Source organism: Amia ocellicauda, chromosome 4 (genome assembly GCF_036373705.1).
Source record: "Amia ocellicauda isolate fAmiCal2 chromosome 4, fAmiCal2.hap1, whole genome shotgun sequence".
NCBI classification, from domain to species: domain Eukaryota; kingdom Metazoa; phylum Chordata; class Actinopteri; order Amiiformes; family Amiidae; genus Amia; species Amia ocellicauda.
This window is the reverse complement of record NC_089853.1, coordinates 36,189,813-36,211,522: the sequence shown is the minus strand read 5'-3', so window position 1 is coordinate 36,211,522 and position 21,710 is coordinate 36,189,813. Positions and strand designations below refer to the sequence as shown.

At 40.5% G+C, this 21,710-nt stretch overlaps 1 protein-coding gene across 5 annotated transcripts in view; it reads left to right on the top strand.

The window, feature by feature from the left end:
- The window catches only part of chd2 (chromodomain helicase DNA binding protein 2), a 37,919-nt gene extending 19,717 nt beyond the window's left edge, over positions 1–18,202 (top strand). For 4 of the 5 annotated variants that reach the window (XM_066701989.1, XM_066701986.1, XM_066701990.1 and 1 more), the window contains 24 exons: positions 178–368; positions 701–889; positions 997–1,156; positions 1,296–1,448; positions 2,317–2,388; positions 2,958–3,107; positions 3,220–3,368; positions 3,574–3,670; positions 3,825–3,917; positions 4,116–4,289; positions 4,476–4,645; positions 4,939–4,980; positions 5,326–5,465; positions 5,687–5,825; positions 6,068–6,218; positions 6,852–6,986; positions 7,078–7,200; positions 7,300–7,440; positions 7,625–7,741; positions 9,637–9,815; positions 10,623–10,722; positions 11,054–11,258; positions 11,762–12,011; positions 14,828–18,202. In XM_066701989.1, coding sequence (XP_066558086.1) covers positions 178–368; positions 701–889; positions 997–1,156; positions 1,296–1,448; positions 2,317–2,388; positions 2,958–3,107; positions 3,220–3,368; positions 3,574–3,670; positions 3,825–3,917; positions 4,116–4,289; positions 4,476–4,645; positions 4,939–4,980; positions 5,326–5,465; positions 5,687–5,825; positions 6,068–6,218; positions 6,852–6,986; positions 7,078–7,200; positions 7,300–7,440; positions 7,625–7,741; positions 9,637–9,815; positions 10,623–10,722; positions 11,054–11,258; positions 11,762–12,011; positions 14,828–15,131 — 3,624 coding nt within the window. In that variant the 3' untranslated portion in view covers positions 15,132–18,202. The remainder of the gene's footprint in view (positions 1–177; positions 369–700; positions 890–996; positions 1,157–1,295; positions 1,449–2,316; positions 2,389–2,957; positions 3,108–3,219; positions 3,369–3,573; positions 3,671–3,824; positions 3,918–4,115; positions 4,290–4,475; positions 4,646–4,938; positions 4,981–5,325; positions 5,466–5,686; positions 5,826–6,067; positions 6,219–6,851; positions 6,987–7,077; positions 7,201–7,299; positions 7,441–7,624; positions 7,742–9,636; positions 9,816–10,622; positions 10,723–11,053; positions 11,259–11,761; positions 12,012–14,827) is intronic. The other variant, XM_066701987.1, reaches the window with a different exon arrangement.
- The last annotated feature ends 3,508 nt before the right edge of the window (positions 18,203–21,710 follow it).

Genomic DNA, 21,710 nt, shown 5'->3' with positions numbered 1-21,710 from the left:
TGTATTTATGGGTTCAGAGATGCTTAGTACATATACTTGCTTGTACATAAACCATATACCCCGTACTGTGAAAAATGTATGCTGAATCTCCTTGTCTCCTGTATTTACTTTGAAAAGCTATAATGTGAGTCACGGTCAAGAAAGAGGTCAAACTCTTGCTACTCGCTTCCTCCGCAGACAGTGTTGGGCAACATAAACTGGGCATTCCTGGGAGTCGATGAGGCCCATAGACTGAAAAACGACGACTCTCTGCTGTACAAAACCTTGATTGACTTCAGGTCCAACCATAGGCTGCTCATCACAGGGACACCACTGCAGAACTCTCTGAAGGAGCTCTGGTCACTGCTGCACTTTCTCATGCCTGAAAAGTAAGCACCAGCCTACTGATGGAGCCTCTCAGCCCTGTTGCAAAGTTCACCAGTGAGGGTTGTTTGCATTAGACCAGAATCTCGATTTGAAGAGAAGTGTACCTTATGATAACGCAGTAGTTTACAAAGAGGTGATAAAAAATATTAGGTTTTTCAATAATAGGAACATCACAGTGGATGTGGAACATCAACAAACTAGGAGTTGGATTAATAACATTGAACTCCATAAATGGAAAAATCCATAATCCTCATATAAACAAAAGACACATCTTTCACATGTGTGTTAACAAGGTACGCATCATTCCCATGTTTTGTGTTAACTTCCGCATCAGATTCGAGTTGTGGGAGGACTTTGAAGATGAGCATGGCAAGGGGAGGGATAATGGCTATCAGAGTCTCCACAAAGTCCTGGAGCCCTTCCTCCTGCGCAGAGTCAAGAAGGATGTAGAGAAATCCTTGCCTGCTAAGGTGGAGCAAATCCTCAGGGTGGAGATGTCAGCCCAGCAGAAGCAGTATTACAAGTATGTTTCATTCCAGTTTTCAGTCAGCACTGCAAAGTCACTGATCTCCTGCAATCTAATTTTTCAATGTCAGCTTTTTAATTCCAAGCACATCTTTCCTTCAACAGGTGGATTCTGACTAGGAATTACAGGGCCCTCTCCAAAGGGACGAGGGGAAGTACCTCTGGTTTTCTCAATATTGTCATGGAGTTGAAAAAGTGCTGTAACCATTGCTATCTGATCAGGCATCAGGATGAGAACGAAACAACCCAGCTGGAACACTTGCAGGTGAGTTGCATAACAATTATTACTTTTCATTTTTCTCGATTGATGTTGCCTGTCTGATTATCCATTGAGAACCACTCACCTCGTTTGGTACTTGGTTGTTCATCCACAATAAATGAGAGTGGTTGCTGTTGCCTTGCAGGCGCTGGTCCGAGGCAGTGGGAAGCTCGTGCTCCTGGACAAGCTGTTGACGAGGCTCAGGGAGAGAGGCAACCGGGTCCTCATCTTCTCCCAGATGGTGCGGATGCTGGACATCCTAGCAGAGTATTTGGCCATCAAGCACTATCCGTTCCAGGTACAACGTGTTTGCCATTTTAAATTGGGCTTTTAGCACAACAGTGTCAAAGGTGTCGATCGATGTATAAAAGAACATACTAGTAAACAAGGCATCAGAGAGGAGGCAGAGTTCATCAAGTAAAGCCTTCTGTTTCTTGATTGAAGTAAAAGCATAGATATTATTAGTTAAGCAATATAGGGGAAATACTGGTAAATGAAGCGCAAAATAAAAGAGGCTTAAAAGTCAGGTTTATCTCCAAAAACAAATTTGAAATTGTTCACAGAACTGGAAAATGTATGCCAAATTGTAACGGATTGTACTCTTGCTTCAAGACTCTGACAGGTCAGGTGTAATTGAGCGAATTATCTTGGTAAATATATATTGTTTCCATATGCCATGGTAATCATGTATTTATTTATTTATTAAAAATGCACTTAAGAATGAAGTTGCTGTGTTTGCAATTATAACTTTGAAATGTTCCATGCAGAAGGGGACTTCTAATTGAATTACTATACTTCTTTAAATGTTTACTTAGTTATTGAAGCTATCACATGTCGCAGTGGGGGCTTGCTGTATAAGCATGCTGGCTGGGCTGTGTGATACGCACTGGGGTTATTTTTATTCTGAGGTTATTTTTAATAGGAACTGGCAGGGCTGTAGAACAGTCACTAGCTTGTAAGTTCTTTAAAAATATTGGTTTATAAGACGTTTTAAATATCGATTCCACGCAGAAAATCGAAATTTTCAAAAAGGAAAACCAATATACAAGTGTAATGCTGTGATATGTTGTTTGAAGAGCCACAGATGGATTTCTCTGCAAAGATAACTTCTGTGAAGTGGAAGGAATCGGAGATGTGAATTCAACCCCTGTCTGTTTAAATTTCAGCGCTTGGATGGTTCAATAAAAGGAGAAATACGAAAACAAGCACTTGATCACTTTAATGCTGAAGGCTCTGAGGTATGTGTGTGGTTCATGTTCCTTGAAGGGATAGAGCAGTTGAGTCTGTGCCGTGACGGGCATTGCTAGGGTTGTGCACAGGGCTGTCACTGCATGAAACCACAATACTTACCCATCAATTTAAACCTTAATCCACTATTAACTGTTAAAGCATATATTATATTATTTATTTCTTAGCAGACGCCCTTATTTATACAAAATATAAGAGCAATACAAAGTAACCATGTCATCTTGAATGTATAAAATGCTCTTAGGCTTCTGATTCAGGAAGGAAAAGAAGTTACAATCTATAAGCATTGAAGAGCACAGGTTGCCTAAAAAATAAGTATGCTAATTAGTATGTGTTTTAATGGAAAATAAACAGTGTTTTAGACCATGTTGTCATATTTGCTTAATGCCATCCACACTATAATAAGAGCTGGTGCATTCTTCATATTTGCATTAGCACAATCTGTCCTAGAGCGAGGAAAGTGCTGTATAAATCTTGCCTGTGCCATAGTGGAGACGCAGATTTCAACTACTGGATACAGTTGATGTACGGTCTGTATAATACCTGTTCTCTGCTGCAGGACTTCTGTTTCCTGTTATCCACGCGCGCAGGAGGCTTGGGGATTAACCTGGCCTCCGCGGACACTGTGGTCATCTTTGACTCGGACTGGAACCCTCAGAACGACTTGCAGGCACAGGCCCGGGCCCACAGGATTGGGCAGAAAAAGCAGGTGAGACTTCACTCCCTTCACACATCCTCCCTGGCTTCAGGAGAACACCCTCTCTCCTCAAGACCTATCACCACAGGATCAGGGCTCTAAACGTGATAGTCTCTATTTAAAGGTGAATATTTATCGGCTGGTAACCAAGGGGACAGTAGAGGAAGACATCATTGAAAGAGCCAAGAAGAAGATGGTTTTGGACCATCTTGTCATCCAGAGAATGGACACGACTGGACGGACAGTGCTGGACAACAACTCAGGAAATTCAAAGTAAGAGGGCACAGAAATGGAAGCGAAGATGAAATGCTGCTTTAATGTGCATTTTTAATATACTAATTTCTCTGATATTCAAATTTTTCTGACATTTAAAAAAAATATTGTTTTAAATATAATTGTAATTGTAACAAAACAAGGCTTGATCTGAAGGTGGTCTGTTCCAAGGAATTACATCTTTTGATTTTACTGTGTTTTACAGCTCAAATCCATTTAACAAAGAGGAGCTGAGTGCTATTTTAAAATTTGGAGCAGAGGAACTTTTCAAGGAACCCGAAGGCGAGGAGTCGGAGCCTCAGGTACTGCCAGAAATCATTTTCCAAATGAACATTAATGCTCTCACTGTATGGCAGTACTGCTCTCTTCTGTACTCTTCGTACCCACAGTGGTAAGATTAGGTTTTCAAAGTAGAGATGAAATGTCAAACGATAATGTGAAATGTCTAATTTTCAGGAAATGGACATAGAGGAGATTCTGCGCCTGGCTGAGACCCGAGAGAGTGACCCGACAGTGAGCGCCACCGATGAGCTGCTGTCTCAGTTTAAGGTATTTGCCGTTTCTTGGAGGAGTTTCCTGTCCAACTGATTCCTATCAAATCCTATCCAGGAGCTAAGTCAAAATAGAATAAAAAAATTAAAAAATAGGATAGAACTTAATAAAAGTTGTATATGATGTGAAAAATATATTTATTTAGAACTTGTGCACCCTTTTTCACACCCTTTTTGTGTGTGTTCATCTCCTCAGGTGGCCAATTTTTCCACGATGGAAGAGAGTGCCCCTGAGCTGGAGGAGAGGCAGACCACAGACTGGGACGACATCATCCCTGAGGACCAGAGGAGGAAGGTGGAGGAGGAGCAGAAGCAAAAGGAGATGGAGGATATTTACATGTTGCCCCGGAGCAGGAGTTCCACCAAGAAGGTAAATGAGGTGTTCCTAAAGGGGCTGCTCTCTGAGTGTCATAGTCACATAGGCTTACTGCAGGAAGTTTCTTACCATGTGGCGTCTGGATGATTGCTTTTAACCAGTTAGAGTAAGCCAGCTGTCATGTAGCTTTTAACTGCAAATAAGTCTCAAACACAGTGCATGTATATTGCCTTCTATCAGGCTCAGGCAAACGACAGTGACTCCGATGTTGGCTCCAAGTTAAAACGGAGGTCTTCAGGCTCGGAAAGCGAGACCGATGACAGCGACGATGACAAACGGCCGAAGAGAAGGGGTCGGCCACGTGCACGTAAAAACAATGTTGAGGGCTTCACAGACGCCGAGATTCGCCGGTGAGTTATTTTACTCGTGTTTTGTGTCGATTTAAGATGGCTGACAGATTGTTAAATGCTCTTTCTCTTGAAATCAACTGGACGGTATCTTTGCTATATTGGTACTTCAGAGTGTTACAACAGAAGCCACTCCAGTATCCAGCCCAGCCTCTCTGAGTTAGCAGCCTCAATACAGAGCGATAAATTGTAACTATTACCAACCAGTGTACACACAAGATTAAAGAGGAAGATTGTGTAATACAAATCATTGTGAATCAAAGCACCAGTGAACTTGATTTAATCAATTTCTTCAGGTTCATCAAGGCGTATAAGAAGTTTGGAGCGCCTCTGGAAAGGTGAGAACAAATAATTAACATAGGCCACAAATAAAGACTTCTGAGTTTGTGATGGGAAACTTCAGAAAGCCCCACATTTATTTTTAGAATATGTAATAATTTGTAACATTATAACATGAATGACAAAAATATAGAAAGATCTTCTGATTATTTTTTTTAAACCTAAAAGTAAAATGGGGGAGGGTGTTCAGCATGGTATTGCATTTCTGAAAGCAATCACGAGCAGAAACATGGTCACATCATTGTTCTTAGTTCCCATCATGAGTTACCCCTGAAAGAGTATTCAGTCGTTATGGCAGACTGCGGAATAGGGCTCCTTTGTGACGGTGGCTGTCTCTGCTGTAGGTTGGAAGCCATTGCTCGTGACGCCGAGCTGGTTGATAAGTCCATTGCTGACCTGAAGCGCTTGGGGGAGCTCATTCACAACAGCTGTGCAGCAGCAGTACAAGAACACGAGGAGCACCTGAAAGAAAACCCCAGCGAAGGTGAGAGCCGATCCAGGCATCCACACACCAGCCTGAGAAATTTTCTAATTTACTAGTAGTAGTATTATCTCTGCTGACCAGCTGTTTATGAGTGATCGTTACATAGACCTTTCTATAACTGGATATGATGGTGGTGACTGTTCTTCACTGCCGGGGCATTTCAATTATGATCAGAACAGCTGTAAGCATAACGCATTATGTCCTTTTTATTTGTGCAATAGCTAAAGGCCCAGGGAAGCGGAGAGGTATCACCATCAAGATTTCAGGAGTGCAAGTCAATGCCAAGTCCATAATTCAACACGAGGAAGAGTTTGAGCCGCTGCATAAAGCCATACCTGTTGACACCGAGGAAAGGAAGAAGTAAGTTTAACTCTTAGATTCAGTGGAAGCTTTTTATTTTATTTTAGCTATAAGTATCATAGTGTGTCCTTCATTTATCATCCAAGAAAATGTATTTGGTCCAACTGAGTGCTGGGTCTTCTGTGTCTCTTGGAGCTCTTGTCCTCTGTTATTGCCTAGCAAGTGAAACTGATGTCAGTCCTGAGAGTGTGCTGGACATGACTGGCTTGTGTAGTAGAGCTCTCCTCTTGACTCTCCTCCAGGTTTCAGCTGCACTGTCGCGTGAAGGCTTCCCATTTTGATGTGGACTGGGGTGTGGAGGAAGACACTCAGCTGTTGCTGGGGATTTATGAGCATGGTTACAGCAACTGGGATCTAATCAAAACTGACCCAGATCTCAACCTGGCCAATAAGGTACTAGCCACTCCTCCTATAAATTCATGTTTTATTCTGCATGTTTGAAACCGTTTGCTGGGATCTGTGTTAGGATGCTTAAATGTGTGCATAGATAGCTGTGCCCACTCAGTTGTCTAGAAATAAAGGTACCATCTACAAGTGAAAAATAGAATCTGTAGAGATTTTAGGTTTAGTAATAACAAAATGAATTTTATCATCATCTTATTATTTGGCCGAGAAGCAAATATATGATCCACCTTTGAGTCTAGGATTATTCTTTCTGTTCAGAGTTAAAGTATGGACTAGTTGTTGATACAGATCGTATGTTTTTAACAGCCGGTGGGTTGAGAGTTAGTAAGTAGAACAGTGCACATAGTCATACATGTGGCGAACAAGAACTATTAACATAATTTACTGACCTGTGTAACAGATTTCACCACTGTAAATTATTTCACTGAAGAAATATCCACAGAGTGATAGCCGTTGCTCTACAGGTCTTTCTTTAAAATAATCATCTACACTTGAAAGCTGCATAGAGTGGTGTGAAAAACTATTGCTTATATGTAGAATGCTGGTGGAATGTTGGCGTCTGTTAAAACCTTGGATAAAAGCGTCTGCTAACTGACTCGGTAATTACTTTCTCGTTTTTAGATTCTGCCAGACGACCCTGAAAAGAAGCCCCAAGGGAAGCAGTTGCAGTCCAGAGCCGATTACCTCCTCAAGCTGCTGAAGAAGGAGCTAGAAAATAAAGATGCCTCTGCACAAGGGGATGAGGTCAGTAAAGAGGTGACTATCTCATAATATTGTATATACCTTCAGATATACAGATAACTTTGCATCATAAACGCTATATTTAATCATGCCGTGTTCTTATTAGACCAAAGTCAAGAAGAGGAAACCCAGATTGAAGAAGGAAAACAAGGCACCCAAGGATGAGCATGGAAATGATATCTCCTCACCTCGGCTTTCCGACAACGCGTCTGAAGAAGGGGAGGTCAAGGTACGTCTGATCAGATGTTTTAGGCTGGCCCTACTGCAGCCAAGACTCGAGAACCATTATTGAGGAGGACATATTTATTTATTTTATTTTTTCTGACAGGATGATGGCACTGAGAAGGCTCCCACAAAGAAGAAACAGAAGAAGAAGGATAATAAAGAAAACAAAGAGAAACAGGGAACCCCTAAGAAAGAAAAAGATGGAGACAAAGACAAAAAGCGTTCAAAGCCAAAAAAAGAAAAGGTGCGTCTTTTTACTCTAGTTTCCATATATGTGTGTAGACAGAGATTATTGTTCTCGTTATTTCAAAAGCACCAGTCAATCCTGTTGATTTGTGATGCCTGTGTCTTTTGTGCATTGAGCCCTGTTGTCAGTCATCTGTCAGAGTACGGTGAACTCTGACCTGTCCTTCATTTCCTTTGCTCAGACCAAATCAGGAGTGAAAGGGAAGAAGTCCCAGGGGCCTGTGCATATCACTGCGGGCAGCGAGCCGGTGCCCATCGGAGACGAAGACGACGAACTGGACCAGGAGACTTTCAGTGTTGTGAGTACCTCTCCTGCTTTTCCTTTTGAGCTGTATGTGTATTCAGTTGTAAGCTGCATGACAAGTAATACCTGCAAACAATGGGTGGCAAAGCAATGTCCATTTCACATCCATAAGGGCAAAGGCACTGCATAATTATCATAGATATCTAGGCAAACACCCTTAGCCAGGGTGACTTGCTGGTCGTGTACCCATGTATACAGCTGGGTTTTTACTGGAGCAATCTAGGTATAGTACCTTGCCCAAGGGTACATCAGCAGTGTCCTGCACCTGGGACTTCTAACCACTGCTTCACACTAGGGATGTAATGGTTTCACAGTGCACCTTGGTGTTAAAAACAGACGGTTGTCATACTGTTGCCATTTTCTCATTCGAGGTATTGCATTAAAGGTGGGATATCATCTTTTTTTACATTAAAAGTTGTACCTATACTTTCTAAATGTGCCCTAAAAGTTTCATTAACATCAGTTTCTTATAAAATGGGAGAAAAAGCTATTCTTTTGTTAGACCGTTTTAAAAAACCTCTGACTCCTGTACCCGGAAGAACGAGAGTGCGTAACGTCACACCAGGTATTTCACTGATTTAAACCACTGGTGCTCGATGGCAGATGACAGTGAAAGCGAAGTCACTGGTTCGGATGTTTCGTGTGAAAGTGTTGTTGTGGACGACAGTTCACCCCCACGGTCCCCGACATCAGAGACAGCAGAGCAGGATGACATATACACTTTTTAGTGGAGCACTGTTGTAATCCTGTTGCACTTTTGAGACACTCCTTAACTGAGAGAAATTAACCTGATAATTAGCTCCTACACCTTCACTCAAATTAATGATAGTGCTTAATTATCATGCATTGCAAATAATGGTATAATAATATCAATAATAATAATAATAGTAATGTATATCATATTTACAAAATACTTTTTATGGATTTCATTATTATTAATCATAATAACATTTAATTTGTTCATATGCAGACACTTATACATTAAAGTAGTTTAGTTTCTGTTACTCTCCCAATCAGTAACGTTGCTTGGCTGTTCGGAGGCGGGATGTTGAACTGATCATCATAATTCCTTGTTTGCTGCACAGTCAGTCATTCAGCAACCTGATTATTTTTTTTGAAAGTGCAGGGATAATTAATACATTAATTTACTTAAATTTAGCAGCTAATTTTGAACCCCATCCTGTCTCAATGTCCTGGGATTGTGGGTCAGGTGGCAGCCCAGAGCAGCGTATCACAGAGAGGTGCGTCTCCCAGCTCAGGAATCTGCACAAAATAGCTTGTCACTCGTTTCTTCACTGTCAGTTTTTTTAAGGATTTAATAATAGAGATGCTGTTGTTATGTTCCTGGATGCAACTATATGCAAAACAGCCTGAGAAACATTGAGCAATACCTGGTATGATGTCACGCATAAATTAGCCTCAGCTTCGAGCAAGCTGGACTTTTCACGGAGGCGTCACTTCAGACCTATTTTTATACATTTAGCATTAAAACCTCCACATAAAATCTACACAGTTGTTTTGACCTACCAGCAGCAAAAGTGAATTCTGAAAAGTGTAAATAATGATGATGCACCACCTTTTAATAAATTAAAAATTAAATTGCCAATAATATTATCATAATACCATGATACTATAATATCGTGATATTTTTTGTTACACCCCTACTCCACACTGCTGAACTATATAAGAGCTGAAAAAGGCTGGCTTATTTGAATACACCCGGGTTCAGGAAAGGAAGATGAGGAAGCTCGAAGCTCCTTTATTTGGTCTTCTTGTAAAGGTGGATTTCAATATTTAATTTGCAACCCCTGACTAGAGCGGCTGCCTTTGAAAGTGATGTGCAGCTGATGCGTTGCTAAAGTGCCGTGTCTGTGCCTTGCCTCATTGCAGTGTAAGGAGAGGATGCGGCCGGTGAAGAAGGCGCTGAAGCAGCTGGACAAGCCCGATGAGGGCCTGTCCGTCCAGGAGCAGCTGCAACACACGCGTACTTGCCTGCTGAAAATCGGAGACCGAATCACAGAATGCCTTAAAGCCTACAGCGACCCGGATCATGTGAAGACATGGAGGCGGTAAGACAACAAAGCACTGATAAACACCGCGGGTGTGGGGGTAAAGTTTGTCAAAAGCTAGTGCTCAATACGGCGACTTTTCTGTGCTCTGTGCATCCTCCATGAGCACACGTAGCCTTCATTGCAGAATGTATAAGTGTCTGCATATGAACAAATTAAATGTTATTATGATTAATAATAATGAAATCCATAAAAAGTATTTTGTAAATATGATATACATTACTATTATTATTATTATTATTATTATTATTATTGATATTATTATACCATTATTTGCAATACATGATAATTAAGCAGATTGCAAAAGTTTATCCTTACAACGTTCCCCAAGGAACCATGGGAGTCAGTACATTATAAACATAGCATATTGTGATCATTACATGTAAATAATGAAAATGCTGCAGACTTACTTACTTCACATATAATCAAAGCAGGAAGCTTAAATTCTGCACAACATGCATTTATCATAGCCTATAGTAGAATTGGTTATTTTCACTAAATTCAAATGGGAACAGTATTAGTGTAATGCCATCAACAATTTATACAGGTATAAATAGTATTTATAATAAATAGTACAAGCTGCTCATCTGTACTGTTGTACATGTGGCTTATTTTTGTAACATAATATTGCAGTATATAGATGTCTAAACTTTAAATAGTGAAAATAGTTGTCTGAACTTCGGATGACATCCTGCAGCTCAGAATGGTGTAGGCATCGTTTACAGTGACATTTGAGGGACATTTGCAGCTTACTGTGGCTTGTGACATTTAAATCAAGTTTAACGTGCTCTCCAATTTGCATTTCAGAAACCTCTGGATTTTTGTGTCAAAGTTTACTGAGTTTGATGCCAGGAAGCTTCATAAGCTGTACAAAATGGCACAAAAGAAGCGATCGCAGGAGGAAGAGGTGAGCTTCATTTGCCTTTGTCTTTTTTTCTTTATTTTTAGTCCTGCAAGTGTTGGGGGAACAGTGTGTGTGTGTGTGTTGGGGGGTGGGGTGACACTTTTGTCTTGCATCCCTATAAATCCATGCCAGGTCCTGGTCAGTTACAAAAGTTGCCAATGTATTGTTCATTAAGATCATGTTCATCTTGACTGATTAAGCTTATATTCGATGCAATTAAGTTATTCAGCGCTTAGCTGAAATTCCACCAAATAACACGCTGGCCATCGAGTGTCAAGCTAGCAGACCTCTGCCCTTCATTAAGTGTCTGCTGTTTTTGCCTCGATCTCCTCAGAAGGAACATAAAAAGAAGGACGACTCCTCAAGCAGTAAAAAGCCATTCCGGCCAGAGCCCTCTGGTTCGAGTCACGATTCCATAGGGTCCCAGCCCTGCCAGAAGCCACACCTGCCTCAGTCTCACCTCTCCCCACAAGGACCACCTCATGGGCACCACAGAGACACCTACAACCAACCAAACAAGAGGCATTTTGGGAATGCAGGTTAGTTGGATTATCTACCAAGAATTCATGGGCAGCAGGGTGGAGTAGTGGTTAGGGCTCTGGACTCTGTTGAGTGGAGGGCTGTGGGCTCAATCCCCAGGTGGGGGCACTGCTGTTGTACCATTTAGCAAGGTACTTCACCAAGATTACTCCAGTAAATGCCCAGTTGTATAAATGGGTACAAATGTAAAAATAATGTGATATGTTGTAACAATTGTAAGTCACCCTGGATAAGGGTGTCTGCTAAGAAATCGGGTAATAATATATTATTTAAAGTTTTCTCTTATTCTTTCTCTTATTTAATAAGTCAAAATGGTTATCAAATAAGTACATTCTTTTTATTTTCTATTAATAATTCTGTGTATCATTGTGCTCTTTATTTTCTTGTTTATCTCCCAATGATCAACTTTTTGCCCAAGACTGTGGAAGTAGGAAGCACCACGGTTGCTATCAGTATTGAAACCGTGATTAAAGCGCAGAATTGTTTTTGTCTTTCATCGCAGAACGAGGAGACTGGCAAAGAGACCGCAAATACGGTTACCCGGGAAACAGCAATCAGTCGTGGTCAGGCGATCGGCACCACCCATACGACCAGCATCGCTATAAGGATCACCATTACGGGGATCGGAGACCTCACAGCGACCCCTACAGGAGCTCCAGCAACTACCGCATGGGCGGCTCCCCCCGGAAGCGGCCGTATGACCAGTATGGCAATGACCGTGACCACCGCGGCCACAGGGAATACTACGACAGGTAAAGAAGCAGACTTCTACATCCGTGTTTTAAAAGTGGGTTTTAAAGTCATCCCTTGGTCTAGAATATAGGAGTCTCTCTTATACACACACTCACACATATATATACACTCACCTAAAGGATTATTAGGAACACCTGTTCAATTTCTCATTAATGCAATTATCTAACCAACCAATCACATGGCAGTTGCTTCAATGCATTAAGGGGTGTGGTCCTGGTCAAGACAATCTCCTGAACTCCAAACTGAATGTCTGAATGGGAAAGAAAGGTGATTTAAGCAATTTTGAGCGTGGCATGGTTGTTGGTGCCAGACGGGCCGGTCTGAGTATTTCACAATCTGCTCAGTTACTGGGATTTTCACGCACAACCATTTCTAGGGTTTACAAAGAATGGTGTGAAAAGGGAAAAACATCCAGTATGCGGCAGTCCTGTGGGCGAAAATGCCTTGTTGATGCTAGAGGTCAGAGGAGAATGGGCCGACTGATTCAAGCTGATAGAAGAGCAACTTTGACTGAAATAACCACTCGTTACAACCGAGGTATGCAGCAAAGCATTTGTGAAGCCACAACACATACAACCTTGAGGCGGATGGGCTACAACAGCAGAAGACCCCACCGGGTACCACTCATCTCCACTACAAATAGGAAAAAGAGGCTACAATTTGCACAAGCTCACCAAAATTGGACAGTTGAAGACTGGGAAAATGTTGCCTGGTCTGATGAGTCTCGATTTCTGTTGAGACATTCAGATGGTAGAGTCAGAATTTGGCGTAAACAGAATGAGAACATGGATCCATCATGCCTTGTTACCACTGTGCAGGCTGGTGGTGGTGGTGTAATGGTGTGGGGGATGTTTTCTTGGCACACTTTAGGCCCCTTAGTGCCAATTGGGCATCGTTTAAATGCCACGGTCTACCTGAGCATTGTTTCTGACCATGTCCATCCCTTTATGACCACCATGTACCCATCCTCTGATGGCTACTTCCAGCAGGATAATGCACCATGTCACAAAGGTCGAATCATTTCAAATTGGTTTCTTGAACATGACAATGAGTTCACTGTACTAAACTGGCCCCCACAGTCACCAGATCTCAACCCAATAGAGCATCTTTGGGATGTGGTGGAACGGGAGCTTCGTGCCCTGGATGTGCATCCCACAAATCTCCATCAACTGCAAGATGCTATCCTATCAATATGGGCCAACATTTCTAAAGAATGCTTTCAGCACCTTGTTGAATCAATGCCACGTAGAATTAAGTCAGTTCTGAAGGCGAAAGGGGGTCAAACACAGTATTAGTATGGTGTTCCTAATAATCCTTTAGGTGAGTGTATACACTCACCTAAAGGATTATTAGGAACACCTGTTAAATTTCTCATGAATGCAATTATCTAACCAACCAATCACATGGCAGTTGCTTCAATACATTTAGGGGTGTGGTCCTGGTCAAGACAATCTCCTGAACTCCAAACTGAATGTCTGAATGGGAAAGAAAGGTGATTTAAGCAATTTTGAGCGTGGCATGGTTGTTGGTGCCAGACGGGCCGGTCTGAGTATTTCACAATCTGCTCAGTTACTGGGATTTTCACGCACAACCATTTCTAGGGTTTACAAAGAATGGTGTGAAAAGGGAAATACATCCAGTATGCGGCAGTCCTGTGGGCGAAAATGCCTTGTTGATGCTAGAGGTCAGAGGAGAATGGGCCGACTGATTCAAGCTGATAGAAGAGCAACTTTGACTGAAATAACCACTCGTTACAACTCAGGTATGCAGCAAAGCATTTGTGAAGCCACAACACGTACAACCTTGAGGCGGATGGGCTACAACAGCAGAAGACCCCACCGGGTACCACTCATCTCCACTACAAATAGGAAAAACGGGCTACAGTTTGCACAAGCTCACCAAAATTGGACAGTTGAAGACTGGAAAAATGTTGCCTGGTCTGATGAGTCTCGATTTCTGTCAGAATTTGGCGTAAACAGAATGAGAACATGGATCCATCATGCCTTGTTACCACTGTGCAGGCTGGTGGTGGTGCTGTAATGGTGTGGGGGATGTTTTCTTGGCACACTTCAGGCCCCTTAGTGCCAATTGGGCATCGTTTAAATGCCATGGCCTACCTGAGCATTGTTTCTGACCATGTCCATCCCTTTATGACCACCATGTACCCATCCTCTGATGGCTACTTCCAGCAGGATAATGCACCATGTCACAAAGGTCCAATCATTTCAAATTGGTTTCTTGAACATGACAATGAGTTCACTGTACTAAACTGGCCCCCACAGTCACCAGATCTCAACCCAATAGAGCATCTTTGGGATGTGGTGGAACGGGAGCTTCGTGCCCTGGATGTGCATCCCACAAATCTCCATCAACTGCAAGATGCTATCCTATCAATATGGGCCAACATTTCTGAAGAATGCTTTCAGCACCTTGTTGAATCAATGCCACGTAGAATTAAGGCAGTTCTGAAGGCGAAAGGGGGTCAAACACAGTATTAGTATGGTGTTCCTAATAATCCTTTAGGTGAGTGTATATCTCTACATGTTATTGTTGTGATTTTGTAATTTGTTTTTTAAACTGCATGCAGTTGTGTTGACTATTTATGAAGGATCATTTGAATTTCAGCAGGAATTAGAAAAAATGTATTTCCTCTTATCAGCAGTTTAGAAACATTTTTTCCCAGCATAGAGTTCTCACTCTCTCTTTAGAGCACAACTTGTCCACTATTAAATACTACACTCCCTTCTAGTATCACAGCCTTGCCCCCGACCTGGTAATATAGACACTGTTGTATCTGTCCTTTTCTTTCATTCAGGCATCAAGACCCGAAGCGAAGGCGCTCAGATGAATTTCGCTCTCAGAACTACCACCAAGGTGGCAGCCAGGACTTCAGACGGATGCCTGAACACAGAGCTCAGGGCAACCACGGCCCGGGGGGGCCAGAACACTATCGCCCTTTCCACACTGACAAACCAGCGGACTACAAACCGCCTCCTGCCTTGCTGGACCCCCGATCCCCACCGTCCCAGAAATCCCCACATGACTCTCGGTCTCCACAAGAAAGGACTGGAGAACAGAAAGGAACCCCTGACTTCAACTGGAACGCCAGAAAAACATAGACGTCGGTGGCTAAACTCGCAACCAGTAAGGATTGAGGATACTGGAGAAGAGATCAATGCTGCTAAATACCAGTCATGGCTTGACTTTGAATTAGACTCTTCTTTGCTTTGAAGTTGCCAGTTTTTAATCTGGTGACCCAGAAAGAGAGAAGAAGAGAGCGAAAAGACAAAGCTCTATTTACCAGCGGACTAATCCTCTCCGTTTTGTATTGACTTTTTCACATACCTGTGGCTGTGGTTATGTGATGGGCACAGATGGAAGTCTAAAAATGGTTTATATACCCTGTGCTTGAATTCAACTGGAAAGATCATTATGCTAGAGAGCAGATCATAAAAAAAGAACATGATAAACATAACGATCTTTCTATGTGTTTGCTATGAACAAGAAGGATGTCAATGTGGTGAGTCCTGTGGACTGTTGTGTTGGGAGTTGGTTTTGCCTTTATTACTGGGCCAGGGTCAGAATGTGAAAGTGCCTCAAAACGCGTGGCTTTTGATTTTGAAAGTATTCAATTGGATGTCACTGATGTATTTCCTAAGTTGTTATTTTGTTCATATGTAGATTTTTTTTTTCTCTGTCAAATCTATTGTCTTGATTTTTGGGGTTGGAGGCACCAAAGAACGGTTCATTATGGGGACAAATGTTTATCCAGCCTGCTAGTGTAAGTCTCTATCAATGAGGTCAGATGAATGTGAATGGAAAACATTTGTCTCTTTACAGTTTGATTTGATATATATATAAAAAAATTACACACAGATTGATAAGATATATTATAATTTGATTTTAAAGGCAGATGCAATGTTTTTGTTTTCTTTATAATTCTCAAATACTCTTTTAATATTTGCACCTTATTTATATTCTAGTGGAAAAAAGGTGAAAAGATGAAACCGTTTGTCAGATGCACTGCCTATCCTTTTTCAGAGAGCAAATATCTTTATTTTCTCCTTTTAATTATCCAGATAACTTTGAATATTTCGATAAAAGTGACACTCGTCATTGCTGCGCTCAGATTTATGAAATGCATTGACCGCACTTTCCTGTCATTAAGCTATAGTTTATTTGTCTAATCAGTTGCTAATCTTAATTAAGCCATCCATGAAGCTGAATGCTAATGTCAACCTTGACATGCAGGTACTACCCAGTATTTGAGGTTGTCACAGACCTCACTAGGAAGTTTAAAGACACTAGAATTCTATCTCAAGATAATGTATTTTTAGCCCAGTTAAAAGCCTATATTTTTTCTTTCCAAAAAATATTTTTCACTGGCAATGTGTGTGTGTGTAATATATATATATATATATATACATATATACATATATATATGTACATATATACATATATACATATACACACAAACACACACACACTTCATTGCCAAATTGAATGGGATAAGCCTCCCTCCACTGGTATGGGACCGTGCCAGAGGCTGTGTGCTAAATAAAGCTTGGTTTAATGTTAAGGGTTTCATGAAGGCCAGTCAAGGGACCTGATTGAAGCCCGTTCTGCAGTTGGGAGTGAGGCACAGTGGTTCTAGACCAATAGAGCTGAAACCCATTTCACTGCCTGCTCAGTTCTGGCCTCACTCCAGGTGCACAGCTTTGGGATGGACTTGAATTGCAAACCAGAGACCACAGACACAGTCTTCTCTCGCTGCACTAAACAATGGTGCTGCAGAAGGAATTACACAGTATTCCTCCAGCAATCTCTGCAAAGGATTCTAGAAGTAATTAAGGCCAAGGATGGGTATTAAAAACATTCTGAATAGGAGCCTCTTCTGTGTTGCCCCAATACATTTGGTAATCTAGTGTATGCATATGTATTTGTATGTATACATGTATATGCATATCCATCTGTCTATACACAGAACCACAAACACACATATAGGCTATATATATACATATATATATATATATATATGTGCGTGTGTGTGTGTATGTATGTGTCTGTATACACACATAAAAAAAACACTACTTTAAAACTGCTCTTCTAAATGTATTTATTCTTAAATCATATTTTCTGGTGTTTGAAAGATGAGCTGTTGCAACATCTTTTAATACCATCGTCGAAACAAAAAGCTAACAATATGAATGTGGTACTTTTTAAAGCTCCTCTTGCACTGAAAGTACAGTATTTCAGTTACAGGAAATGTGTAACATTAGTTGTAAATTCCTTTATTCTGAGTATTTCTGTAGCAACAGGTAAATGATTATTGGAAGGAAAACGTGTCCTTGTTGTGGGATATATAGATATTTAATACATGTTCTTTTTTTTTTAATCTATAGATCTTTGAGAAGGCCGTTTCTTTTGTACTCCAATGATTTTTCAGTGCAAGGGAAAACAACCTTGATGGAATTCAAAATGGGATAAATAGACCTTTTTCAACGTGATTGAAATGGCTGTTGCTAATCTTAAATACATTTCAGTGCCATATGACATGCAGTCTTGACCAGGTTAAGTGTTAAATGTTCGAAGTTGTAGTGTGCTTTTCCAGCTGTGCCTTATATCCTTGTGATATATTGTCGTCAATGTGTGTTTGAATATTGATATTGTCACAATACGGAATTAATGCAGTATTAATTGATAGGACAGCAACTTACTATGTATGGATTGTGTGAGGGGCATGGAATGGACTGCAAAATCTGGTACGTGTCGCCCAGTTTCTACAGGTCCCAAAGATTCAGCCCAGTGTTGATCATGAATTTTAGAGGCTGGCTTTCCCACACCTCGCCTGGAATAAAACCATGCAGCTGCACAGAAGAAACGGCATACTACACCTCAGCAGAAAGACACAGACACTTCTATTGTTACAAGAGGTGAAGACGAGTCATTGCCAACAGCCCCTTCTTTCTCATTTGCTTTTTTTTTTTTCTCCAGGATTACACCGATGTGTAGTCTTAAAAAAAATAAGAAAATAAAAGAACTTTGAAGAAAAAATAATTTATATTTGTGAAAAAGCCACTGTTAAGTGAGTTTTGCTGTAAATATGTTGTTTATAGTCCTATATGTATTAAATTTTTCCTACATTGTAAACCATTGTCCTCTGAGGATTTATTAAAGAGAGTTCTTGAGATATTTCTTTCGTATGCATTATTTCAATATATTTTTCTTAGTCTGCAGAGTTGTGGATATTTTCAACTTTATTTTACTCGCACGTTTTAAATATCGATATACGATGATTTTTTACGATGATGAAGACGTGTGCATATTGGTGGTTTTGTCACATTTAAGAATACCATTTTTAAAATTACATTATAGACCATTTAAATACAAATGAAATGTACAATAAGCATCTCGACTGTATTTATCCCTGGATAAGGGTGTCTACTAAGAAATAATAAAATAATTAATTTTGCTGTGATTCTCCTGTTCATAATCAAACCTGATATAGATAATTTGCTTACATTTGACTTTTAAAATTGTGTAACTGATACAAAATTGGTTCCTTAATTGCTTTTTAACAATGTTATAATTAAAACTTGCTGTTAAAAATTATTAAAAGGTTCTGATTATAAGGAAATTAATAAATTATGGGTTCAATTAAGTAATTGAGAAACAGGACCAGGGTTGTCAGCCACTGTGTTAAAAAATAATTAAAGATTATGTGAGGTTGAAATTATTATACATTTGATTTTGTGATTTGGTTAGGTCTTGCATTTTATACATGCTTTTTAGATTGATTAGAAAGGACTGTATCCTTTACAAACTTAATTTAAGGGTGGGGTAGTTAAGAAGTTTCACTGAAAACCACTGATGTTTTGTCACAGTAAACCATTAGAATCAAATAAAAATGCATTCAACGCCCAGGATACCCTGGTGGCCGAAATTATACATGACAGCAGGTAATTAAAATAATCATTAGGAACAGCTGTATGTCATTGATTCTTTATGCTTTCATTGTTGTTGCTTTGTAATTAGCATATGAATGTTGCTTGTCCTTGATCCAGAGTTTCAAATTCATCACACAGGATAAAATGCAACTTGAAACCAGTTTTGGTGTTAAGGGGGAATGCCCAGTTTTAAAATATGAATGAATGGTTTAATATGAACATTGGTCTATATGTTTTGAACGTGGCCAGGGCTCTGGACTCGAGCTGAGAGTCGTGGGTTCAATCCCAGGTGGGGGACGCAGCTGCTGTTCCCTTGATCAAGGTACTGCGCCCACATTGCTGCAGTAAAAACCCAGCTGTATAAATGAGTAGCTGTATGTAAAAATAATGTGATGTGTTGAAACAAGTCGCCCTGGATGAGGTAAGATATATATTTCTATAAAAGATGGCCTTTCTTTCCCTGAACTGCATTATTCTTTTCACACTACATTCTATAGCCACAGCACTGTGCAAAATAACCCATGTCATGTTAATGTTAAAACCCAGTTTGTACATTTGATATGATACTCAGGAATATGAAATGTAATTTAGAAATCTGCAACATTTTCTTTCAGGAGACATGCTGCTCTCTCCTGTGGAGAAACCGTGTAGAATGTGTTCACGCTGTATTCAAACGTGCACTGTCCACAACTCCACACTGGAGGGCAGCATCCACCACCAGTTGCAACAGCTTCTCCAAGGGCTCCGTCATCACTGCACTGGACTTGAAGACTTCACTATTGGCCTGTCCTGATACTATAGGTGCCTCTCCTACCTATTCAGAGCTCTTCGCAGTATTTCTTTTTTAAGCATCATTGTTTTTCTGTTAACCCTGCCTGGTTTCACCTCAGTGGGGTGTCCACTCTTATGCTTAACATTGTAATGGGGTCCCACAGAAGCAAAACCTTGTGTTGGAATGTGAAGTTTAATTTTGAAATGATGTAAAAACATAGAGAAACTGTCTTGGGGGGGCTGAAACAATGCTTCAATATACTGGCTCTGGTTACCCTAATGGCTCTGGTTAAATCTTATATTTGCTAAAATATCTATCCATCAAAGTAATATTTTTTTCCCACATAAGATGCATAGACAATACACCAAAGAACCTCGTATTACTACCATTTTATCCTCACTTTATTATTTCATAATATAAGCCAAATTTCCAAGATGCATTGAGTAATTTAAAATCCATGGACGAGTCTAGGCAGGGCCTTGCATTTTGGATTCCTGAATTTGGTCTGAAAGCAAAAATGACAATAAAGTATATTGAATTTGATTAGTATGATCAGACCTAAATACATGTAACACGAGGTTCATCTTTTTAAAGAACACAAAGACATGCATTCAAAAACAGAAGACGGCTTACCTGCAGGAAGCGTTCGTGTTTTTATTCAAAAGGCTGTTTTTATGAACTGCGGCGCCCACAAAACAACACAAGCAATGAACGTTTCTCTCATGTATGCTTGTCAGCACATTCAAGGGTTTCGGTTGTTCCGGAAGCTTCTCCCAAGCATATCAAATCGTGTACTGCCAAGTATTGACGACACACTTCAAAAATGCCCAATCTTAAGCCATCTCTGTAAATCTCACTATCTGTTGTGATACACACTAACGAATATCTTTCTGAGGCGATGCAGGCGACTGTCAGATACTTTTGTTAGGTGTGCACCGGGCTACAATAGCACTGACGCGACCATGTGGGGTGTGTTTGGTGTGGGGCGATTCACTTTCATAGAATTGACTTTAACATTAACGTTCATGTAAACATACCAAATCTTACAGTTTAACTGGTGAATGGCCTCAATGCTTTTCAGCAGTGAATCAATCCAACAGTGCCCGTGGTCATAGCCTTAGAAAGATGCGGCCCCTTTGTACAAGGGCTTATTGAATTGAGTTTGCCTCAGCAGATGCACACTGAACTTACTGGATGTCTCCGTCTCATTTTCCAAACAAGTATGATAGCCTTCTTCTTATCGCCCAGTGGGAGCAGCAGGTGTTTCTTGCTGGCAAGTAATAATTGGAAGAACTGATCTAAGGGAAAAGCGCCGCTGAGATTTTTATCAGTTGGGAAATAAGCATGACACAGTTGCTAGGAGACCTGCCTTCCAGTGAGAATATGTTGTTTACTAGGGTGTATCATCTCTAACCACAGGCAGGGATCGGTTTGTTATCTTGCTTGACAAAGTAGTGGTTTGAGAATATTATATATTTATATTTCTCTCTCTCTCTCTCACACACACACACACACACATATATAAAGCATCAGCATTGTTGCTCTGTTGCTCTATAGAAAGACAAATACAACAGTATAAATGAGAATTAAATATATTTTTCTGAAAATATTTAACAAAATTCTATGCATCACTTGCTCCTGTAGATTAGGCTACTTTTTTCTAGTCCTGGAATAAGCACATTTTAAACTTTTTATGGATGTCATCTGAACCCCACCCCACCCCAAGAGAGAACATATGCTCCAGCAGGCTTTAATAAAAGGTATCAGATCCGAAAATTTATAAAGAAAAGTTTATAATCCTTGTAAAAGGGGGACGACGATACTAATGAAGTCCAGATAAATTAATTTTATTTTGAAATTGCCAATTATATTCTGCATTTTACAGCCTCCCAGATGTGGAATTGCCAAACGGTTCCCATCCTGGCTCATGGCTATGACACTCATACAAACAGAAGAGCTGACGGGAGTCCAGACCGGAA